Source organism: Prosopis cineraria, unplaced genomic scaffold (genome assembly GCF_029017545.1).
Source record: "Prosopis cineraria cultivar Desert tree isolate PC_DT_omini unplaced genomic scaffold, ASM2901754v1 PC10, whole genome shotgun sequence".
Lineage (NCBI taxonomy): Eukaryota > Viridiplantae > Streptophyta > Magnoliopsida > Fabales > Fabaceae > Prosopis > Prosopis cineraria.
The window spans coordinates 26,452,891-26,471,498 of NW_026555341.1; the positions used below are offsets into that span (position 1 = coordinate 26,452,891).

The 18,608-nt window shown below is 33.0% G+C and overlaps 1 protein-coding gene across 2 annotated transcripts; it reads left to right on the forward strand.

The window, feature by feature from the left end:
• Positions 1 to 586: 586 nt before the first annotated feature.
• On the forward strand, positions 587 to 7,505 carry LOC129321401 (isopentenyl phosphate kinase). Of its 2 annotated transcripts, XR_008595991.1 has the most exons (13): positions 588 to 758; positions 1,137 to 1,361; positions 1,965 to 2,062; positions 2,511 to 2,553; positions 2,981 to 3,042; positions 3,175 to 3,231; positions 3,643 to 3,678; positions 3,753 to 3,830; positions 4,246 to 4,312; positions 4,403 to 4,456; positions 5,585 to 5,688; positions 5,773 to 5,930; positions 7,293 to 7,505. XR_008595991.1 is itself a non-coding variant. In XM_054967146.1 (12 exons), exons 1-12 carry the CDS (start codon positions 659 to 661, stop codon positions 5,866 to 5,868), a joined length of 1,020 nt encoding a protein of 339 aa, XP_054823121.1. In that variant the 5' UTR covers positions 587 to 658; the 3' UTR covers positions 5,869 to 7,245. The 2 variants fall into 2 exon arrangements, 1 of the variants encoding a protein (XP_054823121.1); XM_054967146.1 differs by lacking the exon at positions 7,293 to 7,505 and having other exon boundaries at positions 587 to 758; positions 5,773 to 7,245.
• The last annotated feature ends 11,103 nt before the right edge of the window (positions 7,506 to 18,608 follow it).

The following is an 18,608-nucleotide window of genomic DNA, read 5'->3' on the forward strand; positions in this document are numbered from 1 at the left end:
TATCAAGACTTGCAGATGTAGAGTTACAAATGACTATTGAATTGTTACGAATTTAAAATAAAAGTTATTAATATAGGAACAAAAGTTATGAATTAAAAGTTACAAATTTTCAATACCTAATGTAAATCAGGACTTGTAAATTAACACTTATGAATAGCTATTAAATTGTTACACATTTAGAAATAAAAATTGTTAATATATGAACAAAAGTTGTAAATGAAAAGTTATAAATTTTTTTAATATGAATAAAAGATAAAAGTATCATTTCCTATATATTCCTTAAAACTTTAAGAAAATTATGTCATTTCATGAGGCTACTCTATTATTTATATAATTTAAATATATTTTTCTGTCTTTTTTTTTTAATGAATTGTTGTCAACATAACTCTCATGGTAAACTAAGAATCGTACTTATAATTTAAATATTTTATTTGTAATTAAAATTTGTGAATTTATCGATTATGTAAATTGATATTTGCAATTTTTTTTTTATAATTTTTGATTGATTACGCTAACAGGATTGAAGATTGATTCCGGTCTTCTGGTTCTTTCTTTTTTTCTTTTCTTTTTCTTTTTTTTTTGAACCGCTCTCATCAGAGCAATCTGCGTATTTAGTCAACTTTGGAGTAGATTGTGCAGCAGAAAAACCCACGACGTAATGGAGGAAGTTAAGAGTGAGAAGCAAACTGGTCAGCAAGATACAGCAAGCAAAACCAATCTTCAATTTAGTCAACCGATCCGTTGCATTGTAAAACTAGGTGGGTCTGATTTTCTTTTTCTTCTCTTTTTCATTGTAAAGTTCTATTCATTTTTCATTCGATCTGTTTTTCCACGTTTGCTGACTCATCGACTATCCTTACTTTGATTTCCAACCTTCCCTGTTGACGCTATTTACATTTACTGTGCCAGAATGTGCGCTGTGGGTGCATTTTTTTTGCCCCCTGGCTCAAAAGATTCGAAAGACTTTATTGTCAACAATTGGTAGTGGTAAACTTACTTGTTTGTGAAAGTTGTATAGGATGGGCCTTTTATTGGAAGAAAGTCAATAATGTTAAATATTGAGCTCTGAGCTTAACGAAGAGATCTTGCGAAGTTTTCTCTAAGTAATGTGATTTTTGTTTTTAAATTTCATTCAGGAGGAGCTGCTATTACTCGCAAAACTGAACTAGAGATGATAAATGAGGAAACTCTTCAGAAGGTATCAGAACAGCTTAGGCAAGCGATGATTGCATCTTCGGCAAAGCCTCCTGGGATGGATTGGAGCAAGAGACCTGGAAAACCAGACATTTCTTGTAAACCTGAAGAGTTTGGTGATCATTCAGCTGGGGACTGTAAACGTTTCATTGTTGTTCATGGAGCAGGTTCCTTGCCCTTCTTCTTGTCATGAAGTAAAATCTATTATCTAGATTAATAAGACAAGTGAAATTGTATTTTTACTCAAATTAGTATTGCATGTCTGAGAGATTAAGTGTTGGAGATCAGAGTATGTGCATGACTAGAACCAAGCCTTTTTTTTTGGGGGGGGGGGGTAGATATCACAAGAAAACTATTCCATGGCCTTCACTCTTCTACAGCATAAACTTCTGATTTGATGTAGCTCCTGATATTAATGAACTGCCATTAATTGAGAATATTGGAAAGTACAGTGAGAATATTGTAATGAGTAAGAATGCTATTTGAGGGGCACAGTAAGTGGCAAAGGGAGTGGATTTAAGTGATGATAAAAAATGTTAAATTTGCAACTAAGTTGGTAGTTCGTGCTCAGACTTTATGCAACACATCAAGCTTTTAGCAGCAATAAAGGAGCTGTCATATATGTCATAGAACTTGTATCTTCTTGAGCTGCTACAGGTAGTAAGGTGAAGTAATAACGAAAAGCATGCTATAAATTGTATGTGATGTTTTGAGGTATGCCTTTTTTGATTGATATTATGAAACTGAATTATATTCTTTGGTTCTTCCAGGTTCTTTTGGGCATTTTCAAGCTAGCAAATCTGGAGTTCACAAAGGACAATTGCATAAACCACTTGTCAAGGGTGGTTTTGTTGCCACCCGTATTTCTGTAAGATTTAACCTGTTTTTTTTAAAAACTTCAATTTGAAAATGTATAGGTCATGTCTATATTTCTTCTGGTGAAAGTTTGTAACAGCAAATGGACAGTTTAAGTGTTTGACTGTTATGCTAGCAGTCCAATACAGCTGCCACCTTACAGCTCATGATTTTCACGCACACAATTTCTGATGAAGCATGGACAGTAGTTCCCCTTTTTAAGCTCTAAAACTAATTGAAATCAATTGACTTTTAACATCATTCACGCTAAGATTCTATTTAATTTCCAAGTTCTCTATATTTTTGTCAAATTATATACACTACAAAATCTAACAAGTAAAATGATTTGTAGGGCATCGTTGTCCTGGATAAATAAATTATTCTGATGCAAGTTATGCCCTGACACATGAATTAAATCTTTTTTTCTCTATGCTTATCTCTTTCTTTATTCACATTTTCAGGTAACCACCCTAAATCTTGAAATTGTTAGAGCACTAGCCAGAGGTAATATATTGTGTAGTAAAAGCTGTACAAATGACTCTTCTTTGTTGATATGATGCTGTGTACCATTTCTTCTATTCAAGCTTTTCTACAGACGGTTGCCGTTTTTGTCCAACATAATTCCTTTTGTCAGGGTAGGCACAAGGTATTAAAAACCAGTTGTCTTTCAAACTCTTTGACGATAACACCATCAGTAATTGGAACAACAATAAATTATTGACACTGAAGATGTCGTATCATATCATAAGCCCTACCTTATTCTTGTGTTTTAGGTATCTTTACATAGGAATGTACTCAATTTCTTACCCTAGTCTGTCCATGCAATCATTGCTCTTATCTGTTTTACCTCCCATTTTCTTTTTTCTTTTTGCCATTTATACTTTCGAGAAGAATTGTAATTCATTTTTATACTTTTAATTATTCTGTGCAGAGGGTATTCCTTCAATTGGAATGTCTCCATTTTCATGCGGATGGATTACCAGTGAGAGACATGTTAGAAAAATCTGAATATACAGTATACCTTATCTTGTTAGGTCAATTATATACATTAGAATTTTTCACCTTTCTGACTTTCTTTTCAGTTAGTGTCTCACTCCTGTCTATGTTTGAATTCAACACCTGCAGATGACCTCAGCAGATTTTTCCATGGTGGCTAAGACAGTTGACTCTGGTTGTGTACCAGTAAGATTGGATCCTTTAATCTGTACTATGACTGGAAAGCTTTTAAATGCATTTCCTTCCCTGTTACTGTAACCTTCCCTCTTTCTACTTGACAATTTTGTTTTTGATTTTTTTTTTATCATCTCTTTATCATTCTAGGAGAAAGCCATTATGAATATATTCGCAGTACTAAAAAAATATGCTTCTTCAGTGCTTGAAGAGCATGAATGCCATATTTATATGTGGATGGATAAGAAGAAAACTATTCATTCTTTCAATGTAAAGTTTCATGATGTTAATGACATAAGACGGCACACATATCTGGTTTCTTCTTTTAAGCTCTACTTTATAAGTTCCAGTTTCTGTAGTGATTCTTCTTTTTTGTTTCTGTATGTTTTGGTAATGATTTGGGGCACATTCTAATTTTTTTAGGTTTTGCACGGAGATGCAGTGCTTGATGAGATTCAGGTACAAACTCAGTTGTTAGTGTAGCTGTAACCAGCAGTGCAATTTGAAAATTTCAGATTATAGTATGTTTTCAGGGGTGCACTATCTTGAGTGGAGATGTTATCATAAGTCATCTGGCAGCACAGGCAAAGCCAGAATTTGTTGTTTTTCTTGTATCCATCTTATGTCACATATTTTGATGAATTGGTGCTGATATAATACTCGTTTTGTGCATGACAAACCGAATCGTTTTTTTTTTTTTTTGATGGTACTCCAAATGGTCTAGGAAATATCCTGAATTTCCCCCCATGTTCTTTTACTCTTTAGTCACATTTTCATTGCTCCAAGTTGCCAAGTCCCCCAATTTTCTTTTACTCTCTTGTCACATTTTCATTACTCCAAGTTGCTAAGCCCTTTGGTTAATTTATCAGCTGTTGACGTATTAATTAATTATTGATGAGTGAAGATTGGTTTCCCAAAATATTTAAATGTTTTGAACCACTAATACTAAAAATCCTATCTCAATATTTCACATCTGTAATTTGAGAGGACATTCTATAAATGTTTTCCATTAAGCAATGATGAAAGACCGATGTCTATGGGGTATATGACCGTCCACCAACAGAACCTGATGCAGTACTCCTAAAGGAGATAGGTGAGTACTAGATCTTCTGAATGGCCTGTTTCCTTCATGGTTGGTCTGAAGTGAGAACTGTCTTAGTAAAAGCCTTTCCAACTATGGCAGCTGTTGGTGAAGATGGAAGCTGGTCTGTTGTGAATCCGAAGTTACAGAATTCAAGTAAGCTGAATTAGTATTTTATGATTCAATTGTCTTCTCTTTTCTCTGCGCTTTGCATCTTCTTGATGAATGAAAGGTCAAATATTTTCTTGCCAATTACCAGGTGTCCTATTTTTATGTCGTTATAGTATATACTGAAGGTAGTAAGTACAGTACTTGTTTTCTTTCTTTCTTTCATGTGGAGTTCAGTGCTTGTTTTAAGTATGAGTACTTTCGAGATGTTTCTTAAACTTTAGATGTTCTACATTCTATTCTCATCTCATTCAAAAGGGGGAGGGGCCAAGGAAGAGCTGAATGACCCCACAGTGATATGTTTCAGGACAAGATTTAGATGCAATCACCTCGGTGTTTGACAGATTCTTCCCCCCCCCCCCCACCCCCCAAAAAAAAAGTTAACTTTTTTCTCAACTCAGTATTACATTATTGACTTCTTCAAATAAGTTCATCTTCATGTTATCGTTTTATCAAAGGACCTAATAGCAAAAATTTAAGAAATTATATCAAAGTCTTTGTTCTTGTTTTACATCATATGCTGAATGAACGGAGCCCTTGTATGTGACTGAGTAGAATGGTTTTCTAGCTGAACTTCCACAATAAGATGCAAGATAACTTTATGTTACTGAGAGTTGAAGTACTCAAAAATATGTTACTTTTTACACTTAAAAATATCATCCTCTTCAATAATAAAAAATTGAAGAGGAGGGAAGATATCATCCTCTTCAATATACTCAAAAATATGTGCTGGAATAGAGGTTTCAAAGTTGTGAAATTTTCTAGGAACTCTGGAAACGGTGAATCTACTTACCAGAGAGAGAAATCCTCTTCATCCTTGAGTGTAGGGAAGCAATAGGATCTATCATGACTCTTGTTGGGAAAGCTCATGAGCCTACAGATGATTTCTGCTGCTTTGACCATTCCCCACCTTTAGGATTGGAAGTAGTGAATGATGAAAGTTGGGTCTTGTGAATTTCCTCTGTTCATTTTTTGAAAGAAAGTTTCAGAGTCTACATTCAAAAAAAAAAAAAGAAAAAGAAAAAATCCTCCTCTTTAATTTCTATTTTTGTTTTTAAAATTTGGGTAGCATGACATTTTGGTCAATCGATGCAAGCTCTACTGTGTTGCCTGCAGTTGAGCTAACAGTTGCAGCTCATGACACAACTGGTGGGATGGCGACGAAGCTATCAGAAGCTGCAATGATAGCAAAACTTGGGATTGATGTCTACATTGTCAAAGTAACAAAATTCAACATCATGTTGGTTTTAGTTGATCTTATTTTTCTGGGGATCGTAATCATGAAATCTCTTTCTTCCTTCCAGGCAGCAACAAGCCACTCATTGAGGGCCTTAAATGGAGATCTTAGAAGCAGCATCCCGGACGACTGGCTCGGCACGGTGGTCCGGTCTCTCAAATAGCACTGCCAGCCACCATCTTAGGCACGTATATTTGAAAGCACACTTGTTCTCAATTTCTTATGGTAAGTTCATTGTTAAACAGCAAAAATTAGTTAGAGTTCTATCATTTTTTTTCCCCCTGTTAAATTTGTTAATAGAATTAAAGTTGGTAATTTGAATCAAGCCCGATGGGCCAATCTGAATCTACTCAAAAAATTTAGAGCTGAACCTAAAAAACATTATTTTTTTAATATTCGGGCCTGAATAGGCCTGAATGATTGGGCTTGGCTCGAATACTAAAATAAAAAAAATAAATTTTTAAAAAATATATAAAATATAATAAATATTAGTTAATTCTTTAAGGTTTATAACATTTTATGCTAAAATATTATATATTTGAGTGCGTTATTATAGTTATTTTAAAAAAATTAAAAAAATTTATATTTTCATAATTTTATTATTTTTGATCAATAAAATCTCAAAATAATATTTAAAATGTATTTTAATTTTGATTTTTATATTTTTAAGATCTTTTTTTTTAAGTTTTGAGTCCTCTGCATCATTTGCGTATTCAAAAAACATATTTTATATTTTTTATAAAATAATATAATTATTTTTAAAGTAAAAATAAAATTAAAATTTGGGCTTGTATGAATTTCCGACTTTACTATTAAATAAATATAGTAAATAAAATATTCTTAAATTATTATTTGGTTGTCGTTTATGCGATATTTGATTAAAAATTAATAATGAATAGAGTTAAAATTTCTTATATGTAAGGGTTAAATAATATAAAAAGTTAAAAAAATAATTCCAAAAAAAAAATAGTATTTCACTCATGATTTTGTTTTATATAATATAAAGATGGTTGATTTTTTTTTTTCATATTCTTAAAAACAAAAGGCACAGTTTATTCAAAAGTTAATTATATTTAAAAATATAATTTAGTTAAAATATATAAAATATTTATATATGAGCCTGACAAGAGCAATATTGAAACAGCTAAAATATTAAATTATAAGTAAAGAAAATATTTATGAATAAATTACACATAATACAATAAAACAATAATAGAGTTACTTAAGTATAAAGTTAATAAGTTATTATTTTATTTTTTTAAATTAAAATAATATTTTATGTTTAATAAAATTATTTAAATTTTTTTTAAAAAAATATTTTTAAAAAGCGTCAGATATTCGGGCTAGCCCGAATAAACCTAAAATCTGAAAGTGTAAGGGTTGAATTTAACTATATGAGCTTTTAGAAAGGGTAGGATGCATTAAATTCGATTTAAATAAGTCTGACTTATTTGAGTTACCGACTCTAAATAGAATCATGATGGATGAAAGAATATTTCTTGATGTGATGTGTTATGAGAAATGACTATGTTATAATTAATTGTTGGAAAATTTTATACTTAATGGTTAAAAACCTGTTCTTTGCAGATGTATGAGTTTTTCAGAAACTAACTGCTCGCAGATTTTGGTCATATTGCAGTGATACACTGTATTTCATAAAGATTCCAACTGTGGAACTGAATGTGGTTATTTATTTTTTTTTTTCCAGTTTTGTTCCACTCATTAAACATTATTTAATCAGTTTAGTGGTGTAAGTGAGGTTGAATGGCATTTCGTTTTCCGCAGTTTCTTTCAAAAAAATTTATGGAAATTATTTTTGGTAATTAAATATTTTAAATTATATATGATTAAAATAAATATAAAAAATCTAAAATATAAATAACAATAAATAGGTGAATCTGCTCTGGATCCTGCAGAACAAATTCGGAAATCTCACCTAGGAAATCTCAGCGATGGAAGATTGATAGTGAATGCCATGTATTTGTAAATTTTTTGCGTTCTTTCTCTATAAGTTTAAGTTCTTTTCCGTAATATTTTTGTCAATTATTGATTAAAGTTAATTTTTATTAATAGTAAAGTGGTATTACACTATGTTTAATATTAAAAGGAAATATTGTGTTGAAAATGAGCTTGGGATCACAAATTTTACTTGGTTTTTAGTTTAAAGGTAAAATTGTTTTTAACCAAAAGAAAATAACACACCGTGAGAAATTTATTATTTTAGGTTAAAAGGTAAAATTATCTATCAATTTTTTCTTTAGAAGCACCTAATATTTCTAAGTGAAGGAAGGGGCTATAATATTTATAAACTTGTTATAATGAACATAACAATTTTCATTTTGTTAAATTTGATTAATGTCCATTGATGTTGACTTTTTAAAAAAGGAAGCCAACATAATGTATAAAGGTACTCAAATTTTTTCTTAAGAACTTTTGATATCCTATAATAAACAATAAGGGTGCATATGTGCTTATTAATTTTATAAAATAGATTAACCTTTTTCAATTTATGAACTTATACACTTAGAACTTCATTGTTAACAAGTTATCTTAAAGGATTGGAAAAAGATAGAATCAATAATTTGGGTCAAGTGTGTTCAAATAAGCTCAAAAAGTTTTAGGATTAGTCTTGAGATTTTACATTTTTTTTTTTTACTTTAGCCTTTTTCGGGTAGCTTGAATAAATCTGAGCCAAGTCCAAACCTGAACACTTGAATTATTTTTTTTATTGTTAATAAAATAAAATAAAAATTAGATAAAAATGAAAATCTTACTTTTCCTTAAGATAAAAATTAAAATTGATCGAAAAATAGAAAAAAATTAAACAATACTTAACAATTAGGGTATTTTGATCAGTTTGAATAAGCCTAAAAGCTTAGTTGTTAGGGCCAAGCTTGGCTATATAATCTCTTCTATAAAGTTAATAGATATTTATATATCATTGCTGACTTAATTATACCAGACACTTCTAAAAGAAAGTTTTTAGGTATTTTTTCATATTATATTTGATTCTTGTTTTTACAATAGTCAACGTTAACTAACATTAGTGCAATTTAATAGAATGGATACTGCACCACTTATTATAACAAGTTTATGAATATTCTTGCACCTTTTGTCACTCAAGGATATTAGGTATTTTTAGAGAAAATGTTGATTGTATTTTTGTCTTTTAACCATATTTTTCATTTCAATATGGTTGAAGAAATACATTGTGTTAACATTGCCACTCACTCTACTGTTATTGTGCCATTGAAGCACTAAATACTCTCTTTGTCCATATATATAAGGTATTTTTTAAAAACTTATTTTATTCTTAAATATAAAGGGTGTCATAATAATTTTGAGTAAAAATTTTTTTTACCCTTATCTTGAAAAGGAGAAGAGATATTATTTGTGTGCTTTACTCACTATTAAGATAATAGTTATAATATTTATTAGGAGCAAAACTAAAAAATTGTTATGATTTTATGAGTTTTCAACTAATTAACAAATTTTTATAAGGGAATTTAATTAAAAACACCCCATATAGTTCTCACTTCTACAAAGCACCGGAAGAAAAGGAAAATGTAAAAAAAAAAAAAAAAAAAGCTAATAGTTATATTTAATTTATTCAATTTTTTTACTGTAATAATACATTTTGATTAGTTCATGTTTAAAGGTATATATTTTCAGTTCTTATCACATACCTACTCTATCAAAGACACTAATGTGAAAATATTCTTATTTTGTTTAAGTAATCGTGATTTCATTTCCATTTTCATTCATATGCTTTTAAAATTTACACTTTCCAATCTTATATACAAATCACTTTTATTTTTTCAAAATAAAAAGTCAAACAATTATATTAATAAGAAGTCGAGAATCAAATACTAAAGGTAGCTAAAGAAAAATGACATGTAAAAAAGGAATTAACAGATAGAAGAGAAATATTAAACTTAAGAGATCGAAACTGAATATAAATCCTGGAGCAAACGATGAATGTCCTATTTTGCTCAGCTGATCGAATATAATGGCCTTTTTAGAAACTTACACCAAGATTACCAAGTGATGTAACTGTAATCCAAAACAGTTGAATTGGCGTGGATCGATCTGTTCGGATTTTGTGATCAAGATGCGTTGCAACTCTTCATCGTTTAGTTGGATAAAAGTCGCACAACTTGTAAGTCCTTTCTTTCTTTCTTTGTTTTTTTTTGTTTTTGGTCACACAAGGCTAGCTAAAGCAGGGACCAAAGAACTGGAAAAGATCAGAAGCTGTGGGACATGTCCCCACATTTGTCAGATGAAATAAGAGGCTCACATCTTGCAGGAGAGACACTAATATGGACTAATTCATACGAACAATCATGCGCCAAGTTGGCCGTATAATCAGCACAAGATATTGCTTCCTGCGGGGCATGGAGGATCATGTAATCCTTTTGGGCGAACATCAAATCTTGCATTTCAGCAATATCTTCATAAAACGGGTGATTACAGTCAACCCCTCTGAAGATGAGATTAATTGCTTCTGTCGAATCTGTGTAAATCCTCACCTTATCAAAATTTAGTTTCCTGCATATTTCAATCCCACACTTGATGGCTTTCAGTTCATAAGTCCTTTCTTTTTTGACTAGGTGATGTATATTTTCCAATATCCAATGTCAACGTAGCTAGACCTAGTGTCAAAATCTGAATGATACTTCGATCATCTATATACTGCTAACCAATTTGGTTACAAGTGATTTCTCATTGCATCTTATTTGTTCCGGAATTCCATTTACTTGAAGATTTTTAGAAAATGAAATTGACTATGAAATTCACTAATCACTTGTACGTGGAGTCTGTCAAAAATCATTGCATGTGTAAAGCATTTTCTTTTTTTTTTACCCAAATCATATGGAGGAGGAGAAAAAATGCTTTCTATAGCTTGGGAATTATTGGCCTAGGCAAAGTTCTCTAAAGTTTTCAAAATCCAATTAACTAATCCTAAATTAGAAATGTTAGAAAAGTGAATAGACAAGGAGCCAAACCAGATGATTCAAGTAAAAGGGCAATAACAAAAAATATTGAGAGTCTTGGGCTTCACATTCTAAGGGACAAACCAAAACGTTACGAAGGTGATGGGCTGCTAGTATGACTAGCTTCCAAAAAAGAGATTTTTGCAAGGCAAAGCTAGTTTTCATAGGACAGTCCCATAACCTAGCATTACAGTGTGAAATCACAATGGGTGTACAGGATATAAAGAAAGAGCCAGCCTTGACTAAGTATTCCCCCTTGTTTCCATTTGAGAATTTCTTGTGTTCCACAGTAGGATAAGGAATCTTTCAGATATCTTGCACTTTATTAGGTGCATATATCTTGAAGAACAGGTTTGTTCCAGCAAACTTTCTCCCAAGAGTGAGAAGATAGGATAAGAAAATCAGCAACCTTTCTGAGATTTAATTCTTGCACCAAGGTAGAATTTAGAGGAGTCCACCATTTATCATGCTTTAGGAGAACGGAGTTGTCAGTCCCAACTTGCCAAAGCAAAGAAGTGACTAAGTCAGCAGATTCATATATACCTTTCCAGTACCAATAAGCATTGTATGGAATTTTCAAAATAGTGCCATCAGATGAGTCAATATATCTGAGCTTCAGAGTGTTCACCAACAGTGAATGAGGTTCTGATTGAATTACTCTCCTGCTTTGCTAGTAAAGCCAAATTCATTTTTCTAGTTTTCTCTCATTCCTAAGCCACATGAAGAAGTAGGCCCAAAAAGAATAGCTTTTCTTGCAAGATGAATGCCCCCTTTCCCTTCTTGAATGTAATACCCCAAAAGAAATCAACCAAATTTGGCATCAATTAGATTGCCGATCTTTTTTAGACAACTTAAGACACGAAACAATGTAAATGTTAGAGGCCCATAAGACTTATTGATTAGTGTTAGTCTTGATGCCGGGGTGAGAAGCTTCGTTTTTCAAGATGCAACTCTTTTATCTATTGCTTCCATTGCTTGTTTATATATGAGATGCTTGTCCTTGGATGCATCTATCCATGTGCCCAAATATTTCCCAAAAGAAGGAGCAAGTTGTATTCGATTCGCTCAATGAATTTGATTTATCAAATCAGCTGCAACAAGTACATTATTAGTAATGAGCCTACCTTTTAAATAAGCAATCTGAAAAGGGGAAATGAGCCTTGGCAGGACAATTTTGAGTCGATTGCTGTGGACTTTTGAAAGAATTTTGTATGAGACATTGAATAAGCTAATTGGCCCCAAGTCCTTGAAAGATTTTGAATGTTGACCTTTGGCAATGAGAGCAATAAATGTTTTATTAAAAGATGTTAGGATGTGCTCTAGTTTCCAGAAGTAGTTGACCGTAGCAAAAAACATCATCTTCAATTACCTTCTAAAATTTTTGAAAGAAGTTGGCATGAAAAGCATCTAGCCCTATAGAATTGTCCTTTGGAAGTTCAAAAGAAGTTTCTTTAGCCTCTAATTTTGTAATAGGTGCCATTAGTGTATGAAGTTCAAAGGAGTTAAGTTCATCAGGAACAAAAAATTTTGATAGAGCTTGCACCAGATGATTGAAGTCTTGAGGAGATTCAGATCGCAACTCATTAAAGTAACCCCAAGAGGCAAGAATCAATTTATCCTGGTCTTCAGTCCATGTATTAGAATCAAGATTGAGATCCCTGATAAAATTTCTGTTCTTTCTTCTATTTACTGTCATGTAAAAAAATTGTGTGTTATGTTCCCTATAACATCTTGAAAATTAATTCCTCAATTAATTAAAGTTAGAGGGTAATTAGGAAAATTTAAGCATAATTGGATTTGAGGATGTTTAGAGAGGGCTAATAGACTTATTGGGTTTTGTGTAGCCTTTGGATCAAGTCCAAAGTTGTATTGAACCATTTGGACCTAATTAGAGGATTAAATTTAGGTAGCCTTCTTCATATTATCTATCGCAACAGGCCCATTATGTGTTGCCATGGATGGCATGTTTTTAGAAATTTAAACAACGAAAACACGATAGAAACAAAAGGATAAAAGAAGAAAAGTAGGAAGAAAAGTGGAGAGAGTTTGTTGACTTGCTTTGCGAGGGTTTAGTTTTATAGCCACTTGGGAATATTTTGAGGCCTTCAACCACCTAGGGTAGGTCTCCTATGTCCTTCCCTTCCTTTTTGTTCCTTTATAGCTTGTTTTCGAGTTAGGTTTTGGTTAGGGAAGATGACTTTCAAACTTATGGGGCTTTAGGTCCAAAGCCATAGGTTTAAATGGATCTAATGATAGTTGGTCAAGCTTTCCATAACTAGGGATGATGGTTTTATGCGTCCTTAAGCTTGGGTTCTCATTCTTCAATGAACATTGTGCATTTAAGGGAGGAGTTGGAGTTGCTGGGAGCCATTAATGTCAACAGTTGAGTTTAAGGAAGCCAACTAGAGTTAATGGGAGTTAATGTACTCATTGGTTGGGAATAAACCCAAGGGTTTGGGTTTTTGGGTGGTTAAAGTGTAGAATTAGGAAGTTGAAAGTGTGATTATGATAGTATTAATAATGGTTAATAGTGTTAATTGTAAATTAACTACATTGTGTACTATTTGAGCTCAATTATAGCTCAGTAAGCAAGCTTTGATTAAAGAGTAACCTTTGACTTCTCAAAAGTTTGATGTAATTGAAAAAAATCTAATTTGTGTGCATTGCTTGTTTAATTGATTATAGAGCATTGTGAACTTGTTTTGAACATGTGAAATTACTTTTCATATTTACTATGTTATGATTCATGTTTTAGAATTTCATAAATGCAGGTATGGCTCTTGAAAATGATTGTGGGAGATGATTTCAAGTATTATATATGTAAATGAGATTTTGTGATAAGAGTTATGATGACGAATGTAATGATTGGCAAAGTGATATGCGATTGAGAAGTTTGTGTTGTTTCTTAAACATGATAACTTGGAATGAGATCATATGATGTGATTATGATTATGTAGAATGAGAAATGAGATGCGTTAATTGTGTAGAGCATGATTAATATAGATATAGCATGCTAAGTGTTTAAGCATATGTTTATTGCATGATCATGATTGGTAAGAGTTCACCTTAAGAGAGGAGTAGTGAAATAAATCAACGTTGTATGGTCACCATTTAGAAATCAATGTTGTAATGCCATCCCCAACATTACCAAGTATACAGAAACACCCAACACAAAATAACATTATGATAACTGAGATTACATTAATTTCATAAATAGTTATCATAACCTAAGGGTTAAAAGAATGTTTAAGAAAATAGGATCCCAAAAAACCCTTTTGAAAAATCGTTCGAGCTCAAACCATATTTTAAAATTAAATAAATAAAACAACGGAAGCATAGCAAATTCATCATGCATAAAAATAATAAGCAAAATGAAGTTTTTCAACCACAGAGGCACAGTGCGCTGCGGCGGACTGCATAGAAGAAAACGTCCCTCTTTATGCCTCGCATTACGGCACGATATACAATGTGCCATGGCATGCATCCCCTATCATGACAACAAACTGCTGTCATGATAGCTTTCTGGGCCAACTTCCGGAGCATGCCATTTTACCATTGGACGTCCAATTCAAGCGATTCAAACGTTCACATATAGCTCTTAGAGCCATCTAATTATTGACACTGGTCTTACACCTAAACACTAAGCTAAATGAAAGTTGGACACTTAAACCTAAAATGGCACATTTTTTTCAAAAACCACTGCCAAGGTGTCTAAACTCTCAAACCAAGTGTTAATACCTATGAGACTACTTGGACCAACTAAAATGGACCACAATCAATCTATACAAACATTCAAATCACTACAATAATAGTCTAAACAAGATTTGGCAGCAAAAACCCCATGTTAGCATAATTCTCACAAGGGATAACAACCTCACATAATCAATCTAATGGCCAATCTAACACATAAATCAATACAAAACTAATACTTGCATTAGTATCTCGGCCTCTCACAGCCATTACAATATAAATACAATAAACTTAGGCCGAGATACCCACAATTAACAACAGAAATCATGTAAATGCATCACAAAATAATATACATGCCCTAAGTTAGCATATGCATATAATTTTTGTTACAAACCCAAAATAAATGAAAAAGGACTATACAATTACTAGCTAGTCTCCTCAATGTTCAATTGCATCTTCCTTTTTCTTACCACTATTAGAGCCTTTACCTATAAAAGTAACCACGGGGTGAGTTGAGGACTCAATAATTAAATAGTCTAATCAATTACTCATGTGTGAGAACAATTTTGTGCATATGTGAAGTGACATTTGTGGCATCCGAAAAAGTTTAACCCTGATTCATTAACCTAATGAGGGTAATTAGTGAATTAATGAGGTGTGTGGTTAGAGGGACTTAACTTGGCATAATTGATGTGATTTCAGCCCTAGAAGTAGGTTCGGATCACTAGCGAGCCACTCGAGCAAGGAGAGAGGAAGAAAAAGTGAAGAACTATTCTCTGTGCCACACACCGCGGTGCGTGGTTAGTCTGCCACAGCGCACAGAGACAATTTAAACATAACAGGCTCTTCTATGTCATGTGCCGTAGTGGAAAGCATCGTGTACTATGGCGTAGGGCTAAAATTTTGATAAATCAATTCGTGTGCTGCGCAAAAACAGAAGAGAAAAAGAAGAAGGAAACGAAGAGCTGGACTTTGGCTCTGTTAGGGCACGACAATAGGTACTCTTGAGGTTAGATTGAAGCTCTCAAACACCTAAGGTACCTTCTTCTTCCTTTCTTTCCCTCATTTGTGATGATTTATGATAGGGTTTGAGTTGAGAGATGGATTTTCGATCCATAAAAGTATGGGTCTAATTCTATTAGTTAAAATGAGTATAATGGGAGTTGTTTAATATATTGGAACACCACATTAAGGATTTTGGAAGTGGATGGCCCATGGGAGCATGTACTATTTGAAAATTGTCATAAATATAGTAGTTGGGAGAGGTTAATATGCATTAATGATAGTTTGAGGTGTTATTAATGATAAGGTGCATTAATGAAATTTAATGAGCCCATTGGGTATAAATGGGTATTGATTATGAGTTGGTTAAAAATAGTGTATGTGGAGTTTTATGTTGATAAAGCTTCAAGAGTTAGATAATGATGATATTCTTATGGTATGGATGTAAAGAGGTTTGTTTTGGGACCATTCGAGCTTGTTGAAACTTTAAAAAGTTAGTATAGTAAGGGGTAAACCTTTGACCTCTTAAAGGTTTGAGGTAACCGGGGGAAACTTAATTTTTATAGTTGAATGTTAATTATGTTTGTGAAATGTGATTTATGGGTTAAATTGATGATGCATATTGGCAAAGTGCTTGATTTTTGAAATAGTTTTTGGGAAAGAAAACCTTGATTTTGCCACCCTTGACATTTTACAAAATTAATTGTGATTTATTACTCTGGGTAGAGAATTGTGTTATACTATGTGTTAAATTATGGAGTATTAAGTTATGTAAGTTCATTGTGTTTATGAATCATTTGTCAAAATGCATATTATGTCAAACATGTGTATAACTTGATCATTAACGAGAGTTCGCCTAGGGAGTGGAGTAGATTGGTTGAAATCCATATGGTATTGGCAGTGACTGTTAGAATCAAGAACTAGCCTTGGCACCAGCTGTTGAAATCGGGAGGTATCCCTTGTCCCATGGTTGTTTCAGGACTGTCCCACTTATTTTATGAGGGACTCAAACCTAACTAATCTCTATAGGTTCATGAGGAGACTAGATTAGGGGTACGACACCCCATGGTTGTTAGTATTGGGGGAAATCAAATTACATAAGTGAGTGAGTTCACCCTAGCTAGGTAGCTCCTCACAAGTGAAAGGTTGGGTTAGTCCGTAAAGGACATAATCACGTGATAGTCACTAGTTTCGTGTTGGAGGTAACAGGAGGATATAACGTTGGCATATGATCATGCATATAAGTCTGGCTGCATGGTTATTAGTTTCGTGGTCCGGCATGTGTTGAGGGCGCATATTTGTTATTTTTGCGATCGTGGGTTATGCTTTTGCGAAATAACATGATATAGTGTTTTGTGGCAAGCCCAGTCACTTGGTTGTTAGTTTTGTGAACCGTGGCCTAGTATTATGTGATATATGTGCTTGTTTGCCTAATTGCATATATTTAAGATTAATATGCAACTGTAAGGTTTAAGTGAAACTTGGTTACTGAGTGGTTGTACTCACCCCTCAATTCTCAATATTTTCAGGATCTAGCTCATTAGATTCGAGTCAAGGAAAACATACAAAGGTTCAGGATTTGTGGAGTAATCCTCTATATGCCTACCTTTTGCTACTTACATGTGTATTTGTTAATGTAATTGCCAACTAGGATTAATCGACATGATTTGTACACTACTTGCATGATTTTGTGTATAATAGTATGTTTTGTGCCCTGGGTTAGTGATTTTTTGGTTGTTAACCCATGGATAGGGCCAAAATACTTGTGCAAGTAGAAACATTTGTATTTTGAGAAATTTAGAATGAAATTACTGATTTTGTGCAACTTTTCCTCCCCCTTTATGTTTTGTGAAAACTGGGGTTGAGTAGTGATTTTATGATATAAGTGTGTTTGATTGTGTGTGGTGCATTGCACTAGTCTGCAAGAGTCCATTAAGTGTGGTTGAAGGGTTGGTGTAAGCTATTGGTACGTGTGGTTGAGTTGGGACACCCCATTTGGGAGATTTTGTGAAAATGTGGTCAAAATGGGTTTTGGTGTCTAACTTTTTATAGAAAATGAGTTTGAATGTGAAACCTATGCCATTAGCTAGAGCTAGGAGAAAGCTCCATGTAGACACTGAAACCACCTCAGTTTGATGTCAGACGGAGATTTAGGATGCGTCAAAAGTTTTCTCCTCGTGCTGTCAAATGACAACACTGATCTGTCAAATTTTATGCAATGGCCGTGGCGCATGGCACAGAGGAGACACGCCACAGCGCACGAGCCGTAAGCCATGGCACATGTGTCATTTTTTGTACAGAATTTGTTTGAGTTTTAAAACTCATTATTTGGGTTCCAATTGATTTCCAAGCTTTCGTTTTGTTTTCAAAACTCTGACTTGGAGTCTTTAAATCATGTTTGAGATTTGTATTGTCAAAAATTGGGATTTCTTTGAAATAATTTTGAGAAATTCTTTTTTATTAAGCTTTACACTTTGGTAATGCTTTGAGGATTAAATCCCGAATTGCCATAATTTAGAGTTAATTATGGTTTAACCTCAGGGAGGTTGCAACATTTAAAACATATAATGAATCATATATCCACACATATGGTTGTAATATGAAATGCATGATCAACATACCACCTTATGCCCTCCTTATTTTTTTCGACTGAATCTATGGGCTAACAACTCAATAAGACCAAGTTTATGTGACTAAACTGAGTTAAGCTCACCATTAGTAGGAGGTAGCCTCGGCCAAGAGCGCCTTTACCCACTATGGACCACAGATTCCCCCTGTCTCCGAATATTAGGGATGTTGATGCCCAATCTACCTCATGTAGTATAGGAACTTTCAGATAATATAATACTAAGCACCGAGGCCTCCACAGTACTAGTGTACTATATGGATTTTCAAACAATGTCCTAACAACACACTAAGGTGAACTTCCACCCTCTCATAATGATCATGCCAAACATGCTTAATGCTCCAACACATGATCATAACATATAAATTATCACAATTTCTCATTTTCACTTACGTCATAGAATTTCGCAAGTAGTTGTACATAAAAATAACATTTAACTTTCCAAATACTAAAACATTAAAACAACTTTTCATTCCACTCCACATAACTTCAAAATCATAATTTCATATTATTACTATGCTAGTACCAAATCAAAGCGTTAACTTTGAAATCTAGCACACTACTATCTAAATACACAAAAAGGGAGATTAG

Excerpts from the sequence above, each read along its gene's own strand:
- LOC129321401 (XM_054967146.1), top strand. The coding sequence starts at position 659 with ATGGAGGAAGTTAAGAGTGAGAAGCAAACTGGTCAGCAAGATACAGCA. Across the intron at positions 3,232-3,642 it reads TTGACTCTGGTTGTGTACCA|GTTTTGCACGGAGATGCAGT; the intron begins GTAAGATTGGAT and ends TAATTTTTTTAG. Across the intron at positions 4,457-5,584 it reads TCCGAAGTTACAGAATTCAA|TTGAGCTAACAGTTGCAGCT; the intron begins GTAAGCTGAATT and ends TGTTGCCTGCAG.